This window comes from Pecten maximus, unplaced genomic scaffold (genome assembly GCF_902652985.1).
Source record: "Pecten maximus unplaced genomic scaffold, xPecMax1.1, whole genome shotgun sequence".
Classification (NCBI taxonomy): domain Eukaryota; kingdom Metazoa; phylum Mollusca; class Bivalvia; order Pectinida; family Pectinidae; genus Pecten; species Pecten maximus.
The window spans coordinates 1-19,767 of NW_022979521.1; the positions used below are offsets into that span (position 1 = coordinate 1).

The 19,767-nt window shown below is 35.0% G+C and overlaps 1 protein-coding gene across 1 annotated transcript; it reads left to right on the forward strand.

Annotated features, from left to right (window-relative positions):
* Positions 1-1,856: 1,856 nt before the first annotated feature.
* On the forward strand, positions 1,857-18,268 carry LOC117318786 (scavenger receptor class F member 2-like; the record flags this gene model as incomplete). Its single annotated transcript, XM_033873741.1, has 18 exons — positions 1,857-2,125; positions 2,513-2,611; positions 3,318-3,413; positions 3,620-3,715; positions 4,212-4,307; positions 5,181-5,276; positions 5,610-5,705; positions 6,904-6,999; positions 9,665-9,760; positions 11,330-11,425; positions 12,267-12,362; positions 12,585-12,677; positions 14,072-14,167; positions 16,013-16,108; positions 16,292-16,393; positions 16,952-17,042; positions 17,419-17,471; positions 18,043-18,268. Coding segments are annotated over 18 exons (1,849 nt in total), but the record flags the coding sequence as incomplete, so codon positions are not given.
* Positions 18,269-19,767: the final 1,499 nt, after the last annotated feature.

Sequence of the window (19,767 nt, forward strand, 5' to 3'; positions counted from 1 at the left end):
AACTTCTGTAACAACACAATTGGAGTCCTGACGCGCGGTATTTAGTGAGGGATGACTAAATTGTGGAGAGATTTGTCTGATGTCTGCCAAACCTTTGACGAGTTGATGTTTGCTGGCACTTACAACTTCGCCGATACTACACAAACGTACTTTAAACATGGCATCAGTTCCAATCGGTTTAGATGTACCCTTCGACACAGTAGTTACCAGATCACCGATTTTGAACATTTCAGTACCTTTTTTAGAATCTTCCTGAAATAAAATGCACACAAGTAAACAAGCAAACGAACATGCGTGTGTGTGACCCCGTATAAGTAGTTCAGGGTCAGGTCATAGTGACGCAACCCTAACGAGAACAAGAGCACGTTCAAAGAGCACGTGTAGCTTGTCTTATCCCTAGGGCGAGATAAGAAAATCACACCCCGGTAAAACTGCGGATATCCACATCCATGTCAAGAGAAAGGGATATTCCAACCTTTGGATCACAAAATGTGGTAATAATCTCTGCAGACTCGGGTTTCACCACATTTTGTGACCCTCGCATGGAATATCCCTATCCTACACACACACATACATGTATTTATGAAAGAGTCGTGTAATAATTGCTTTCTTGAAAAATATAATTCATCGAAAAGGTGCAAAAAATGTGAATCATACACTGTGGTATCATTTTACCCTGGAGACAAAAATGTGACGTCCTGAATAATAGCTTGACGTCATTTATAAATGATGTTGTGTTCCCAATTTGACAAGCCACTGATTCGCATGATTATGTAATATATACTACTTCCAATCTAATTAAGATTAGACTTGTAATTTCCACTCATCTACGACATCTACCATACACTGCAATACAAGATCTAACGATGCCCCGTAGGAGGTCATCTCTGCATGACCTTTGAGCTCAGCCAATCAACGCGCCGCCTATGAAAGTGAGGGTGTGATTTCATTCTTAGGAAGAATAAATACTTGCATAACATTCCAGAGGTCTTCCGATGGACGATAGCAACGATAAACAACATGGCTTCAAACACTCCGGCTCACCAAGATACCTCAACGTTTGCTGTCCGTTTGGTTTTTCCTTCATCGTGCGAGAGATAGACAGTGAAGGCAACAGCGTCGTGAAACAAATACTTTGAAAGGGATTACTGTATAATTATAACGGTAACGATTTTCGAAATCTAGTTGGCAGCACAATCCGTCCTGTCGACGAGATATTGTTTAATCGTTTTCTGTTCTTCTTTCAATGTAATGTCCAGAGGATTAGCAGAGTATTAGCTCTGCCCTGCAGGTAGGGCGTAAGAATTGTACCTGCTGCCCCATTGCATGATCTTTAGAGGCGACTAAATTTGGTATCTTATCTTTTCTCTTCTTTCTTAACAACTTTCTTCTTCCTAATGTCTCCCTTGACAATTCCTCACTTTTGGCCTTTAGTTGAGCGTTCGCCGCTGTGAGGAAGTCTTTGGGTTCTGTCCCCTGGCCGAAACATACCGGAGTTTTTAAAAATGGTAGTGGTTACTTCTGCTTAACACTCAGCATATTTGCAATGGAACGACTGGTTCGCCCGTTGTCAGTATAATATGGCCGGGTGGGACATGCTGCTGGGTGTCTTCAGCAGTATGCTTCAGTGAGGTAGCACTAAAAATTCGCAAAAGTTCCGGCCTATCACAAGGAGACTGAACACGAACATACGCAGCCTCCCAAAACACACATATGCACTCACCACACGCATCCATGTCGCACGCATTGGAGGCCGTCCTTAATTGACCTTAGCTGTTAATAGGACGTTAAACGAAATAAACCAAACCAGAGGATAAGCAATATTTTTTATTACCGTGGGCATTAACATAATGCAGCTATGTTTTGCAAAATTTTGCAGATAGTTTTCAGAAAAGACTGGCAGGATACCAGCTTTATGTATCCAATACCACCGACTCGCCCACAGACGGCGTCCTCTGTTATCAGGACACTAGTAGTAATAGAAGTGCCGTACAGTTAGACCAGACACAACTGTGCCCGTATGTAGGCCAGTATGTGACTGTGTACAACTATAGAAACAACCCAAAACGATACAGCTGGTATGATGATTATGCAATATTGGAGCTCTGTGAGGTTGAAGTGTATGGTGAGTATATATTGATTTAATTTGAATAAATCTACACCTATCATTTGTTTTCTATCAGCCATGAAGGCTGGTCAAAAATGCTCAAAAGAAACGTTTACATGACAAACCTGTCCATTTAATCATGACATTGTAATGGTCGATTCTGCGTCCGGTTGTTGCATTTATACACTAAACATGCTGCACAAATGTCAATTACTAGATAAATAGCAGGAAATGATTGATTCTACTTCTTTCAAACAATTCGTCTGAATCGTTGATATTTGAAAATTTAACCTAAGTGGGTCAAATTCGGATAAACGAATACAGTAACTAAACAGCAAATAGAAAACATGTATTCTTATATATCTATTGTCTCTTTGTAAATGCTACATACGTTTCTACACTCAGGGTGTCCATTAGGGATGTATGGTGACGGTGACTGTAGCCAAGTATGTCCGGCCAGCTGTTACGGAGGCAACTGTAACTCTAAAACGGGTTCTTGCATGTGTAAGTAACTATTATGTAACTATCGTGCTTAACTGTGGCGCATATTTACATGAAAATACTTGTATATCGACTTTTAGATTGTTTTGTGTCAATCCTACATTTTACAGTTTTGCATTGTTTTGTGTAATTTTACATTTACAATTTTACATTATCTTGTGCAATTCTTACATTTTCAGGATTAGATTATTCAGTAAGAAATACATTTTCAGTGATAATGTACAATTGCACATACATGTATTGTAACTTTTGCGACCGACTTATCATGTTTATTTTTCTCATATCATTAGGTAAAATACAAACTTTCTAGACCAACTGGTCCCATTAATGTTGTTTATCCAATTTTACATTATTTTTTGCTTTTGTGATTTCCGGCTATCGTTTTTTTTTTTTTTTTTTTTTTACATAATTGCTATGTGGTATATTTATCTGACTCCGTGAACAATAGATAACATAATCTATTACCCTATTGACTAGGGTTATTGGACAGCACAGTCGTAACACATTTGCCTTTCATCAAAGTGGATATGGTTTAACTTCTTGTAGTAACCGCGTCCGTTTTCTCTGATGTAACTGTAAAAAAAGTTTACATTTACTCTATTCAATCGGAAGTAGTTCAAATCACTTAAATAATATGTTACTACCCGACCGTCGCCTGGCGTACAGTTATTACAGTAGAATTCAAATTTTCCCCTCTCATCCTTTTCAGACTGTTCTCCAGGAAAATACGGCACTGCGTGTGCAAATGATTGCTCTGTGAATTGTAAAGACAGTTTGTGTAATATAGACTCTGGATTTTGTTTAGGTTTGTACCATTTTTACTTGTTAAAAATAACTCCGCATTTAATGCAGAAAAAATATTGAGAGACGACATGGATCCATATTTCTTTGAAAATATTCCTGTCCTAATATCTTACAAGGCTTAGAATATCAAGGTTTAATTATTTCTCACCTAGAAATGTAAAATCGTGTTAGCTAAATCACACTCTAAAATATTTTCTATCTGCTTAGAATGCATTTCGGGAAAGTTTGGAGATACCTGCAATCAGGACTGTTCTGTCAACTGTAAGGATAGCATATGTGCAAAGAACACCGGATACTGTACTGGTGAGTGACAATGACGTCCACGTGTACTATAAAATGTTGATGTATTCTGCTGCAATGTCACAAAATCTACATTAAAACGATTAACGTTGTTATCTATATTGGCATGGTTTACAAGCTATAGAAATATACTTTTTGTCACATTGTTATACAGCTAAACAATACAACTCCTTTAAACACGTGCATTGTTTGTGTAAAAAAATGAAATTTTGATGAAATTTTTTATTATTTTGTTTGACCAAACTGTATATATATTACCGTGTTATCTTTCTCCAAACGTTCCACTCTCTCAATTTAGTCTTATTCATTTTGATATTAAGTTCGTCCTGAAGAAAGTCTATTGCGCTCCCCTTCTATAATTGAAGCTTCCGCCTTCTGAGCGATCATTTTAGTTGGTGGTATTTGTGACAAACAGTGTATAAGCTTTCGATGATGTAGCATCTTTGAAACAAACAATATTATAAGCATATTATATTCCTCATTATGTAAACATTTACAGAGTGTGTCGTTGGGAAGTTCGGCAATACCTGCGATCAAGACTGTTCTGTCAACTGTAATAACAGATTATGTGCCCAGGCCAACGGGTTTTGTAACGGTAAGTAGATGATAAAGCAACCTTAAATACCTACTAAAAATAGCATAGTTTGCAATGCTAGTCAATAAATTATTTCATGTTTCACGGTAAAACAGCACAATAAAAAAATGAACGGCATCCGGAGCATCCGGCAAACGGATTACAATAACGAACAAAATCACGTTACTGAGTTCAATAATCACTTTTACAACAGTTAATTCAATGTGTAAGCTGACATACATGTACAATACGGAAGCTTATCTTTAAACAACGAAAATATAACTATTTTAGTTGAATAACACACATTACACAACTAGTCACGCATGAATGGCACACATCGATAACTAGATGGCTTGACATACAATAAGAACACAATATTATAAGAGACCAACTAACCAATTGTTTTCCCATAGACTTTAGTGGTAACGTTTTGGATTATTTCATTCAAATTCTTGAATTGAATATGACGATTATGTTTTATAACAAAAGTTTAGGGTCTGATATAACACCTAATCAAAAAAAAAAAGTTGGGTCCTTCAGCTCAAATTTTCTCCAGGGTAGCCATTTTGAAAATAGGTGAATTTCGCAGTAAAAATTCTCAAAAATCGTAAATGTTTACCTGTTTACTATTATTACGTGAACTTTTGGGAAAAAAACCAATCGGACTTACGAAATTTATATCAACATTTCTTATTGATAGTTACCTATCAGGCTACATATCTATTTTCTCACTTCATAACATACTGGCCAATCAGTGGCTGCCAGAAATTTTATCCTTGGCTCAACTTTCTATACACAGGGGCTGTTTCAAAAACATATTTTTTCAATTGGTCGGTTGTTCCCTATAAGCATATCATACGCATATTATATTCCTAATAATGTTAACATTTACAGAATGTGTCGTTGGAAAGTTCGGCAATACCTGTGATCAAGACTGTTCTGTAAACTGTAATAACAGATTATGTGCCCAGAACAACGGATATTGTAACGGTAAGTAGATGATAAAGCAAACCTTAAATAACTACTAAAAATAGCATAGTTTGTGAAGGTCATTCGTGCGTTATAATGGCAATGCTCACGTGAATATGCTCAGGCATGATATACCACTTAAAGCCTCTGTAGGGAAACCGTGCAAAATATATATATCAGGTAGACAGAAAAGAGGAAGTCGGCATCACCACAGAAATAAACCTAAATAGGCCTGCTATTTCGGAGTATTTGATGATGGAAATATATATATATTCATACAAATTTGTCTTGCGTTCTATAAACTGAAATAAGAACTACATAAATGATATAGATATAATTATGTCATGTTTCCAGATTGTGTTCCTGGCAAGTTTGGTAACACATGTGAACAAAACTGCTCCGTAAACTGCTTAAATAGACTTTGTGCCAAGGACTCCGGGGAATGTGATGGTGAGTGATTTGTTAATACTTTTATGGGCAGTTTGGTCCAGCAAGGTTAATAAATCTGACACGACCTACTTTTTATGATAAACGCGTTTTTAAGATAATATATTTAGAGAATTAAAAGTTTTCTAGACAACGAACCTTGTTCATACCTCTCCTTCTCAAGACACAAAGCTGAAAACGTACCATAAAACAACAACAAAATGACATCATATAAACGTATTTTTATTATAAAGTAATGACAAAGCAATTGCCTATATGAATTATTGGAGTCAATGATAAATTTCAAACATAGTGATGTTGTTTCCGATTGTATTGCTCAGAAAAGAATATTTATGTTGCCATTGTAATTTTCTTATAACTGAATTTGATAAGTTAGTTCAACATTGAATACATGTACATTTATTATATCTTGACCTTGTACACTCCTTGACCTTGCCTTTTTAAACTCAAAATAACAACCAATCAGTTATTGAATTCAGAAACAAATCAAATTAACGGTGAAAACCTTAATCTTTATAAGGTTGTGTCCTGTTTTCACAAAATATTGCCGGAAACAGTAGTAATAAGGTAATATAGAAATACCTGTTAAATGAGGTTTGACCTTGGTAAACTACGAAATAATTCCTGTTTACTTCGTTTACTTGTTTGTGAACTGTATCTTTATACAGATATTTCAAATGTATTAACGTGACCAGATTACCATCGCTAAATTGTCACGCCTTGTAACATTGTAAACTGCCACGAAAGATGAAATATTTTGGTGTATATGTCGAATATTTATGTACTAAAGATTATGAAATATTAATTTGTGCCGAGATCGAAATGACCATTAACTGACAGATTGCACACATTTCAGCCTAATATTAATATCCGAGTAAACTCAAGCATGCCAAATAGAAATCTATGGGCTTAATATTGCTTTGTGTGTTTAACGACTAATCATCCAAATAAGAACCAACACAATTCAAAAAATGTCAATTAAAATAGACAATTCAGTAAAATCATAGAAATGTTCAGTTGTTAGTTTAAAGTTGAACATGATTGTTTAATATGTGATGATAAAATATATCAATATAAGTTTCACATTTTCTATTTAATATCCCAAATAGCTTTATATGTCCAAGTAACTAGTTTACACTCCATGTTAATATCTACGACATAGAAGTAAAAAATGATTAACATATTAACGGTTTGTTTTCAGAATGCATTGTGGGAAAGCATGGACAATTTTGTGGCGATGACTGCCCACTTAACTGTAAAGACATTGTGTGTGACCGGGATTCTGGTTTCTGTACTGGTATGTACCATTGAACACATTACATTATGTAACCTGCCCTGCAGGTAGGGCGTAAGAATTGTACCTGCTGCACCAATTGCTTGATCGTAAGAGGCGACTAAACTTGGGATCTTATCTTTTCTCTTCTCTCTTGATAACTTTCTTCTTCCTAATGTCTCCTTTGACAATGCCTTACTTTTGGCCTTTAGTTGAGCGTTCGCCGCTGTGAGGAAGGTTTTGGGTTCTGTCTCCTAGCCGAAACATACCAGAGTCTATAAAAATGGTAGTTGCTACTTCTGCTTATCGCTCAGCATATTAGGAGTGGGACGACTGATTGGCCCGTTGTCAGTATAATGTGACCGGATGGGGTGTGCTGCTGGGTGTCTTCGGCAGTATGCTTCAGTGAGATAGCACTTTAAATCGGCAAAAGTTCAGGCCTATCACAAGGAGACTTAACACGAACATACCACAGCCTCCCAAAACACATACACGCACCCACCACACACATGCATGTCGCACGCACGGGACATGCCGTCCTTAAATGACATTGGCTGTTAATAGGAGGTTAAACAAAATAAACCAAAACAAACATTATGTAACTCAATATTACGTAGATTAGGATATATCGATAAATTACTTGCACTGACCATTTCTTGTGTCTGATTTGATGAGGGGGACCTTAAATCCATCCCTGATTAAAACTAATGACACCAAATCAATGTTTATAACAAGGGGCACCACTAATATTCAGATAACATACCCTACTTACTAACAATGCTGTATTTATTTAGGAGATCATTGTATTTTTTTATGTTTATTATTTTTACCTCCATTCACCTTAATTGCTCTTTAGCCTATACCTATAAGAGAATACCTTGCATATTCTTTTATTAAAGCGATGCAGAATTTTTTTTTCTTTTAATGTTTGAAGCTGAATCAGCATGCTTTGATATTAGATAATTCTGTACTGATGTCGACCATAGTTGGCATAATGTAAAGCACGTACCGTTTATGTTGCATTTTACGTCGGTATAATAGGTGACATTTTATTAATAGGTTGTTGATGTAAACAATGCGCTACATTTTCCTTTCGATATCAGTGTTTAGGACGTTGCATAGTGGTCTAGATCTAAATCTAGATCTAATTTCGTTAAATCATTTCCCGATTACGTACAATGATAGATATAATCTTTGTGTTTCTATATAAAAAATGTAACCGTTCTTTTGAATAAGAAATTTTGAAGTATTCTTAACCCAAACGGCTAACATTCAGATTAAAAAAATATTAGTAGCTTTTATGTCTTTCAAACATCATTTCATTATCATTGATATGAATAAATATCGTTAAACCTGAACCTGCGAAGGTTCGAGAGGCTTCGTCAGAGGCGTGTGGTGTTCAATTATGAGTCTAAATCATATTTGTATCTCCCAGACAGGAGAAAAATTGTATATTAAGATTTCAAGATTTCAATATTTTTATTGATACACTCAGACACATGAAGATGTGTAACATGGGGACATTTGTGACAAACAATAGAAATAAGCATGACAAGGTGGATACATACAGTGCATAATACAAGTAACTACACTTGTTAATATAGATATACATTCAAATCAAAAGCATCACCTTTCTTAGAAACAGTGCTAGATTGGTCATAATTTCGATATTGCAATTTTTCAGCAGACGTTCTAATTTAACCAGAGTTGGATTTTTTGAGAAAGTAGTGAGCTACATGTGTTTTCCTAATACAAGTGATTTCTTTATTTTGACATTTAAACAGATAGTGAAATGCGTCCCCGATACTACTCAAACATAAATTACACATCCTATTTTCCCTTGGAATATCATGCCATTGTCCAGTTTCAATGGGGAATTTGACATTTGAAGTACGCAATTTTGTGATAGTGATTCTATTCGGATCTGACAACTCTGTTAAAAAACTTTCAAATGTAAATTCTTTTTTTTAGTTGCGAATAAAACTGACCTTTTGAATATGAAGTTTCTAGATCTGAAAACCATTTTTGTATGAATGTGTCACGTAAACCTTGTTTTACGTAATACTAATACAATTTTGCATTCATGTGTAGTTCATTGTCAAATATATATGTATATCAAGTATCATTCAAATTTTCATGGTCTAACCATTGGAATCTCATTTAACCGTTGCGATTCAACCAGATTCATTACAAATGGTAGTTGCTACTCCTGCTTAGCGCTCAGCATATTAGGAAAGACGACTGGTTCGCCCGTTGTCAGTATAATATGACCGGGTGGGATATCCTGATGGGTGTCTTCGGCAGTATGCTTCAGTGATGTGGCACTATAAATCGGCAAAAGTTCCGGCCTATCACAATTAATTTAACATTCTTATCTTGACTTTCGGTTCTAATTGGAATCTTCCCAACTCTCCATCAATCATATAGTTTTGTGTATTAGATCTAACATTTAATATTCTTTTACAAAACTTAGATATATTATTTCTAAAGACTTGAGATCTTCGTATCCCCAGACAAAAAAAAAAAAATTACATATGACGTCAACTGTCTCTAACACGTTAATGAAAACGAATGACGTTAACAGAAGCCCCCCCCCCCCCCCCCCCCCCACATCCGAAGCTTGTTATCGAAAAGAATTTGAACCTTACTACACTTCATTCTTTATTCCTAATTATGTAAACATTTACAGAATGTGTCGTTGCGAAGTTCGGCAATACCTGTGATCAAGACTGTTCTGTAAACTGTAATAACAGATTATGTGCCCAGGCCAACGGGTTTTGTAACGGTAAGTAGATGATTAAGCAAGCCTAAAATAACTACTAAATAACATATTTTGTGTAGATCGTTCATGCGTTTTAATGGCATTGCTTCCCTGTATATACTCAGGCATGATATACCACTTTAAACCTCTGTATGGAAAACGTGCAATATATATATATAAGGTAGACAGAAAAGGTAAGTCGGCATCACCACAGAAAAAACATAAATAGGCCTGCTATTTCGGAGTATTTGATGATGGAAATATATATATCTTCAAACAAAGTTCCTTGCGTTCTATAAACTGAAATAAGAACTACACAAATGATATAGATATAATTATGTCATGTTTCCATATTGTGTTCCTGGCAAGTTTGGTAACACATGTGAACAAAACTGCTCCGTAAACTGCTTAAATAGACTTTGTGCCAAGGACTCCGGGGAATGTGATGGTGAGTGATTTGTTAATACTATTATGGGCAGTTTGGTCCAGCAAGGTTAATAAATCTGACACGACCTACTTTTTATGATAAACGCGTTTTTAAGATAATATATTTAGAGAATTAAAAGTTTTCTAGACAACGAACCTTGTTCATACCTCTCCTTCTCAAGACACAAAGCTGAAAACGTACAATACAACAACAAAATGACATCATATAAACGTATTTTTATTATAAAGTAATGACAAAGCAATTGCCTATATGAATTATTGGAGTCAATGATAAATTTCAAACATAGTGATGTTGTTTCCGATTGTATTGCTTAGAAAAGAATATTTATGTTGCCATTGTAATTTTCTTATAACTGAATTTGATAAGTTAGTTCAACATTGAATACATGTACATTTATTATATCTTGACCTTGTACACTCCTTGACCTTGCCTTTTTAAACTCAAAATAACAACCAATCAGTTATTGAATTCAGAAACAAATCAAACTAACGGTGAAAACCTTAATCTTAATAAGGTTGTGTCCTGTTTTCACAAAATATTGCCGGAAACAGTAGTAATAAGGTAATATAGAAATACCTGTTAAATGATGTTTGACCCTGCTAAACTACGAAATAATTCCTGTTTACTTCGTTTACTGGTGTGTGAACTGTATTTTTATACAGATATTTCAAATGTATTCACGTGACCAGATTACCATCGCTAAATTGTCACGCCTTGTAACATTGTAATCTGCCACGGAAGACGAAATATTTTGGTGTAAATGTCGAGTATTTATGTACTAAAGATTTTGACTTATTTATTTGCGCCGAGGTCGAAATGACCATTAACTAACAGATGGCACATATTTAAGCCTAATATCAATATCCGAATAAAATCAAGCATGCCAAATAAAAATAATTGGACTGAATATTGCTTTGTGTGTTTAAAGACTAGTCATCCAAATAAGAACCAACACATTTCAAAAAATGTAAATTAGAATAAACAATTCAATAAAATAGAAATGCGATGTTCATTTTGTAGATTAAACTAAAACATAATTGTTTAATCTGTGATGATAAAATCCATCAATATAAGTTTCACATTCCATGTTAATATCTACGAGATAGAAGTAAAAAATGATTAACATATTGACAGCTTGTTTTCAGAATGCATTGTGGGAAAGCATGGACAACTTTGTGGCGATGACTGCCCAGTTAACTGTAAAGACATTGTGTGTGACCGGGATTCTGGTTTCTGTACTGGTATGTACCATTGAATACATTTACACAATATTACGTAGATCAAAATAAATCGATAAATTACCGACAACTATTTTGTATCATAAGTTGAGATCACTTGCACTGACCATTTCGTGTGTCTGATTTGATGAGGGGGACCTTAAATCCGTCCCTCATTACAACCTATGACACCAAATCAATGCTTATAACAAGGGGAACCACTTATATTCAGATACCATATCCTACTTACCAACAATGGTGTATTTAGTTAGGAGATAATTGTATTTTTTATGTTTATTATTTTTACCATCACTCAGCTTAATTGCTCTTTAGCTTGTAAAATGATTGCCTATACCAATAAGAAAATACCTTGCATAGTTTTACTCTTTTATTAAAGCGATGCAGGTTTTTTCCTTTTAATTTTTGAAGCTGAATCAGCATGCTTTGATATTAAATAATTCTGTACTGTTGTCGACCATAGTTGGCATAATGTAAAGCACGTACCGTTTATGTTGCATTTTACGTCGGTATAATAGGTGACATTTTATTGATAGGTTGTTAATGTAAACAATGTGCTGCATTTTCCTTTTCGATATCAGTGTTTATGACGTTGCATAGTGGTTTGAAGTATTCTAAACCCAAACGGCTAAAATTCAGATTTCAAAAAAAAAAAAAAAAAAAAAAAAATAAGTACAAGCTTTTATGTCTTTCAAACTTCATTTCATTATCATTGATATGAATAAATATCGTCAAACCTGAACCTACGAAGGACACATTGATGATGTATGACTTTATCTTAATTTCTGCTAATTACATTTACAACTGAAATTCAGGCGTTAAACACTCCCCGTAATCTATCTTCCAGAATGTGTGTCCGGAAAATATGGGAACACGTGTGTTCAGGACTGCTCTATGAATTGTAAGGACGGGTCGTGTGACGGACACAGTGGACGCTGTACAGGCGAGTGACTTAATTGTATATCTACATTGTAACTAAAAATAGCAACTATATGACCAGGATTAAAAGACAAATATGTTACTCTGTTTTAATGCCAATCGGTTTCATACCACCTCAAGTATGATCCTATCTGAACAATTCATGATTTTATTTATTTGGCAACTAAGATACTTTCAAAGACCAAAGAAACTGTATTAACTTCATTATTTTCTACTAATGTTTTAGAATGCATCCTTAGAAAACAAGGAGAAAAGTGTGATCAAGACTGTTCTGTAAACTGTTTGGACGGATGTACAAGAGACAATGCCACATGTATAAGTAAGATAAAGGTTTTGCTCCACTAAAATAGAAACGCATAACGCAAGCTAAATCGATGATGTAATATTTGCTCAGGTAATACAGCATGGAAGATATTATTTCTCGACAATCTACACTAAAATTGTCCAAGCGTGACTAAGTCATTGTCTTGTTTTGTGTCTTTAGTCCGAACCACGTGACTTTATTAAAATAGGCTGAACTGTTTTCAACCCATCATTCCATAAGAGTGTATGGAATTTTTCACAATAGCCGCTGTATTTTTCCACTCTGATTTCACCCATGGTTTAAAGGATGGTCATAGACAAACTGCTTTCGGACGGTAGTGTGATGTTGTCCAGTATACAGTTAATCTACTAATGTGCTACTGGGTCAGTTTTTAATCGTTTAATTGTTAATCGGTCATCTGCGTTAAACGACCTCACCATAAGACAGTAAACTCGAATGTTGCATCTACGCGATAGAGTCAAGACTACTGTAGAGACTTCATCGTATACCTTAGGCACGTACGATAGATTCACCAATGCTAAAACTACGTGAAGAGATAATTATTACGCGCCGACCTTACTATTATGTCGGTGCACATCTGCCACCACGTAGACTGACGGGATACACAGACATGTCACGAATAGGTTCGGGATGCGTCGTCAGAGCCGTGTGGTGTTCAATTACGAGTCCAGATTATATTGTATCGCCCAGACGGGCAAAAACTTGGTACAAAATGTATATCGCAGACGCGTTGAGCGTTGCAGTACTTTGTTTTAAAATCAACTTTTTTATCAAATGATAGACAGAGAATAGATATATGCAATTTCTACTTGCTAGGTTTGAAATTACGAAAGTAACAATGTTTACTACATTTTTGTATATCGGCAGCTTGCTCCTATTTATTAGTACACATTCCATATTTTAGGAAACAAATCCTTAAAAGCTAAATACATTACATTAACTCATCATACTGCGGTTCTATATATGTATTGAACTTCATTTTATTTTCTTTCGTTAAGCTACAAATTCACCAACCCAAACCTTATGTACGGTATCAAGTGGTACGAGGGCCTCTGCGTTTCTTCTTCGATGATATTCAAGAGATAGATTTAACTCATATATATATATATGAGATATATTCGAATACTCTCTATTTCTATTGTGTCTTGAATTTGCAGGCTATGTTTCTGTTTCGTTTGATACTTTGTGCCTTCGGCCATGTTGTTTTCATCGAAATACACTTTTGCACAATAAAACAAATCTGTATTTAGGGTAAATCAAATATTTGTTCTCAAGCCCTTGTTTTACAATGGTTAAGTAAGACCTTTTACATCTAATTTGACCGATGATCACCAAAGTCTAGTCGGGTATTCATGGCGTCATAAAACATATACTTTGTTTGCCTTTAGAATGTATTACCGGAAACCACGGAGAGGCGTGTGATAAAGACTGTCCGATGAACTGCGAAGACAAGGAGTGTGTCCGGACCACAGGTCTTTGTAGCGGTAATATTTGTTATTAATATATAATTATGATGTTGTGTATATTACTTATTTCCATAAGCAATGCAGTCCATACTATCTCATATGGCCACCGCTGAAATAAAGATGGTTCATTTATTCTTTAAATAGACATTTCGCATATAAACATATAATGTATTGGAGTATGTTTAAAAACGTAGGACGTGGGTATCTTGTTTGAAAGTGTTGGTTTATATTTGACTTACGTCCTTAGCGGATTTGCAGTGGATTGGTCACGAACTTTTTGTGATAGTGCATCTCTCTCTATTTCTCATTGTATTTATGTTTTCATTTGACATCAGGCTACATCTACGGTTCAATCAGCCGGGAATTTTGAAAGTGTTTTCTGTACATCATCTTTTTTATTTTAATTTTCATATTTACATTTTTGAGTTGTAAAACTCTCAAATGTTCAGTCATACAATGATTTGTGATTTGTCATTTCTAAATTGTTATCTACAAAACAAAATATGTTTCAGAATAAAACTAACCAGAAAACTGACTGTTTTGAGATGGTCTCAATGATCAATCAAAACAAATGTCATCCAACCGAATGAATACAAGTCTAGCAATAGACAACTTTTTCGACAAGAATAGATATTTATGTGAAGTATATTATTTGAATATCACGGTATATATTTTCGGAAGAAAAGTTCATTGATCAAGTCTCAACCACAGAATAGTTTACCCCTGTTTCAGCATGTGAGCCCCAGAGGTTTTTTTCAAATCACATGCCATTATTATTGTCTTGGCCAAAGACACATAATCCAGCTTTTTCAACGACAAAAGCTGTTTTACTTTCCCATCTTACACTTTAATCCAGGTTGAAGTTTAGATGAGTCTATAATTGTATCACGTCTGTTATATTGATTGATCTACATTGTATAATACCGATACATGTTCTTCATATTGTTAAAATTTTGAATATGTTAAGTAAGTATTTGTTTCGTGCTACAGCTAAAACGAAAAGCCCTGCTTGCAAGTAATTAAATTGATCTTAATTTGTTGCTATTATTGATTCATCATTTTTCATCAGCGTCACTGTTACTTCTGTAGCTTTTTATATAGTATGACGTCATCCATTATGACGTATCGTTACTATGTATGACGTCACGGTTTTGTCATATTAATTCAATAAGTTTAAACTGGTGAGTTTACAGTGTATATTGATGACACAATGTAGTTACAACATGTCTTGTACATCTCATTAGTATTGATGGTAATATTGTCCTCCGCCATCTTATGCTTAATTGTCTATGTCATGATAATTACGAAAATGTTTGTACTGTTCCCTATATGCTTGTTTTGCATTTGGATGAAATAAAAACTATGTCCATATGTTTAGATTTGTTTGCGCACTTAATTTATATGCCGCGCCTTCACTAATGAAAATACAATCTAAACATTTTTCTATTATATTACATGTTAAAACAAGCATTCGGTCATCCAAGAGATGAACCATACTACGCCAATACCTTGTGTCCTTTTCTCTGATATGTGTTTGTTTGTTTGTTTTTGTTTTTTTTTGTTTAACGTCCTATTAACAGCCAGGGCCATTTAAGGAGGTGCCAGGTTTTTGAGGTGGAGGAAAGCCGGAGTACCCGGAGAAAAAACATGGGCCTATAGTCAATACCTGGCAACTGCCTCACGTAGGTTTCGAACTCGCAACCTAGAGGTGGAGGGCTAATGATAGTATCGGGACACCTTTACCACTCGGCCACCGCGGCCCCCTTTCTCTGAGAAAACAGAGATTGGTGACCTGTAGGAGGTGTTAGGGTTATAGAGGTGCAGTCAATACTGGCGTGTATTTTATCGTTTTCTTTCTTGCAGGTTGTATTACTGGGAGTTATGGTGTAACATGTTCCCTGACTTGTCCTGTGACGTGTAAAGACTTCGTGTGTCATCAACAAACCGGCCAGTGCTTAGGTTAAGTAACATGAAACAAATCAACATAATTAATGTCATCAAGCAATGAAATAATAAAATTGGAAAGCAACTAATACGATTTCCTAATTTCTAACATAATGCTAGTTACTTTACAACATGTTAGTGTTATAAAATAACTGCATTTTATGGAGGATTTATCCCTAATTCTATTATTCTATATAGATTGTTATCCTGGAAAGTACGGAGTGGTGTGTGGGGCTGATTGTCCGGACACATGTACGGACAACATCTGTAGTAAGGACGATGGACAATGCCTAACTACTAGTAGGTACACGTGTTAATGTCTATTGTATCAGTAGAAAGATGGCGGACAGTTTCTAGCCGCCAGTGCGTATGTGTGCACATGGCAATAAAAGTTGTTGAAATATACATATTAATACCGAACAACATGGCTATACTTTATATGTCGCATGTTACAGAAAAATGCACTAGTAATAACTAAATAAACTAAAATCCACGTTTTTGTTTTTTTTGTTTTTTTGTTTGTTTGATTTGTTTTTTTTTTTTTTTTTTTTTTTGGGGGGGGGGGGGGGGGTAAGTTTGTTGGCTTGTGTTTATTAATTTAAATCAGCAACATAAATCCTAACTATGAAGGGAAATACCAGTCTGAAAAAAACATGGTTGTCATGTTCACCAAGTGAAACGTGTAAATCAACCCTGTTTACCTTCAATGCTATCAAAACTGAGCAACGAAACACCAGCTAATGCATACTTTAATTGAGAAATCAACTTTTCAAGTAAACATATGTATTGAAATGTTTTATACGAGTTTCCTGTACTGAATTAACGTAATGATTAACATAACAATTTATTGTATTACAGCCGATTCTAAATTGATCATAATAGCTGTTTTGGCTACTGTTTGTGGGCTGCTGTTAGCTGCGTTGATCCCTTTAGTATTACACCAGCATCGGTAAGTATTCAAGTCTCTTGTACGCATGAACAATTTAGTAGTATAGAATTTATCACATACATGCTGTCGTGTTAATACATATTTTATAAATAACAAAATTACCTTTTTCTTGCTTCATTGTGTTATTTTTAAGTGTCATAATACTAAAATTTAATTATCTTTCTCCCAGATTAAGCAATATTTAAATATCAAAAGAAAAGTTCATGCTTATCTGTTAAGCAGCAACTATTGACACATATAAGTAAAAATTCGTTTTAAATAACGCCTTAGTCGGAAGCTGTGTTGGCTCAATCGGTATAGCTTTGAGGCCGTCCCAGATGATCCTGACTATTCATCTGGCGATAAATACTTAAATAGTTATCTCTCATATTTGCAGAAGCAGACAAAAGAGAAAGAACTCGTCAAATACGGGTACAGATACTAAAGAAGGTAAGGGAAAATTACCACTTGAAGATACTATGAAACCGGTTATGATTTACCCGATGGCAAGTGGCGACTATCTGTTTCGAAAGTTGGCGATGAAAGTTTTTGCGATTTTTTTATTTGAATCGTTTAAGATAGAGTGCATAACTGACTGTAAACTGTGCCTCTTCAAGTCATGGCTAAATACCATGCTCATCTGACCATGTCCTGATACTACGGGAACAAACCGCATTATCATATGTAATTTTTCTCCGTTCACCTTTACCAATCTATTGGGCTTCTCATTGAAATTGAAAAATACCAACTAAAATTTTGCTTTTAATTTTTGAGTCGGTGGTCAACAAAATTGAATAAAGGTATGTTATATGCGGTTAAAATTATAAACGATAGTACCTCAGCTTACCTACCGAAGACTTTTTCGTCAATATTCTTTAAATACTTAATACACGGTATCATATCATAGCTATATATTTAAACCTCTTTATTAATTTCTCTCAGTAAAAGCTTATTATGTTTGAGTTTATGTCGATTGTCCTTTTGTACATTTAAATATCTCCTCCCGTCATTTGCCTTGCAGAACAATCCGTTCCGGACACGGGGTATACGTCTCTTTCTCATGATCAAGAGGAACCTTCCCACGTCTACGAAATGGTGGTCACCTAGTCTGCTAGACAAGTTCATCAAATTCACCAAGTCAGGTCAATGACAAAAACCGTAAAAGACCACTGACACTCTGCTGTGATGTATTAATCTCTTAAGGAAATGGTTGTACGGTTTCATTTGAAACCGGTAACGACAAGAGAGAGAAAAATGACACACGGAACGTTTGCTAAAAGGCAAGATATGAGAGTTCATTTAAAATAGAAATGTCCTTTTTTGAGTGATGATTCCTTTATGTATATACAGTATCCGGAAATATGTTTCTAGGAGTCCAATGTTTAGAAATTGTTTTCGTTTTTGTACCAAGCTTTAATTCCTCAAATGTACCAATGCATTTCTATTAATTACGCTTTTTCTGATATGAAACATCACTCTAATATAGATTTGTCTCGTGTGTAATGGAGACGCTAGCTATTTATTCCAAACGCCTTTTGTATTATTTGAAAAGAATATTATTCTTTTGATAAAACGACTACACTATAATTTGCACTATAAAATGACACTTACAATGTATGTTTTTTTCATTGCATTTTGGAATATGTGTATTTCTGAAATTGATTAGATGGATTATCACGTGTCTATATATATATATATTTTAATATATTTACATTTACACAGCAACCCCGCTATATAATTTTACCAGGCTCCCTTGGAAGTTATGAGTCCTTAACTTCCAAATCTTTATTATGACGTCATTATTATAGTGACGTCATAATTGTAACGTCGGCGATAACGAAAGATGGTTGTTGAAAAGGCTGTTCCGTCTTTGACGATAATAATTTGTTTATTCATTATCAGAGTAAAATTCCTGGATATAGTCTTCCAAATTCGTTGTCAAACGTAAATATAAGCATTGAACTGCTTTCATTTGGAAGTTATGGGCTGATGAATGCCAACTTGACAAAGGCAAATTCAACTTAGCGCGCTTCATTAAATTTGCCTTTGTCCAGTTGGCATTCATCAGCCCATAACTTCCAAATGAAAGCAGTTCAATGCTTAAATAAACACAAGTTGTAAAAATGTGAATGTTAAAGAAAAAATATCTTCAGTAATTGCATTTTGTCATATACACGCATGACGACTCAGTCGTGCTGTGATTTATGTTGTATGCACAAGGGTTTGTGTATATTTTGGAGGGATTTACATATGTATGTAAGCTAGCGTAGTGTAATAAGGTATGTGTGCTATTTTATGTTTCTGTCTTTTATCTAATTATAAACATATAACATCATCTAATTATAAACATGTAACATAAACACCTAAAGCCCTTGGTATCACTGACGAGCCCTCGAAAGATGACAAACAATTATGTCTTGTCCCAAGGCCACTGACGAGCCCTATAAATATCGGAACAAGCTCAACGATGCCCCTGCTACCATTGGCGTACCCTAGCGAGATGAGAAACAGTTGTATGATGTCTCTAGCATCACTGACTTAACCGAGAGAGATGAGAAACAGTTGTATGGTGTCTCTAGTATCACTGACTTTCCCTTGAGAGATGAGAAAAAGCTGTATGGTGTTCCTAGTATCACTGACGTATCACTGACGTACCCTAAAGAGATGAGAATCAGTTGTATGATGTCTCTAGTATCACTGTCGTAACCTAGAGAGATAAAAAAAAAAAATAGCTGTTTGATGTCTC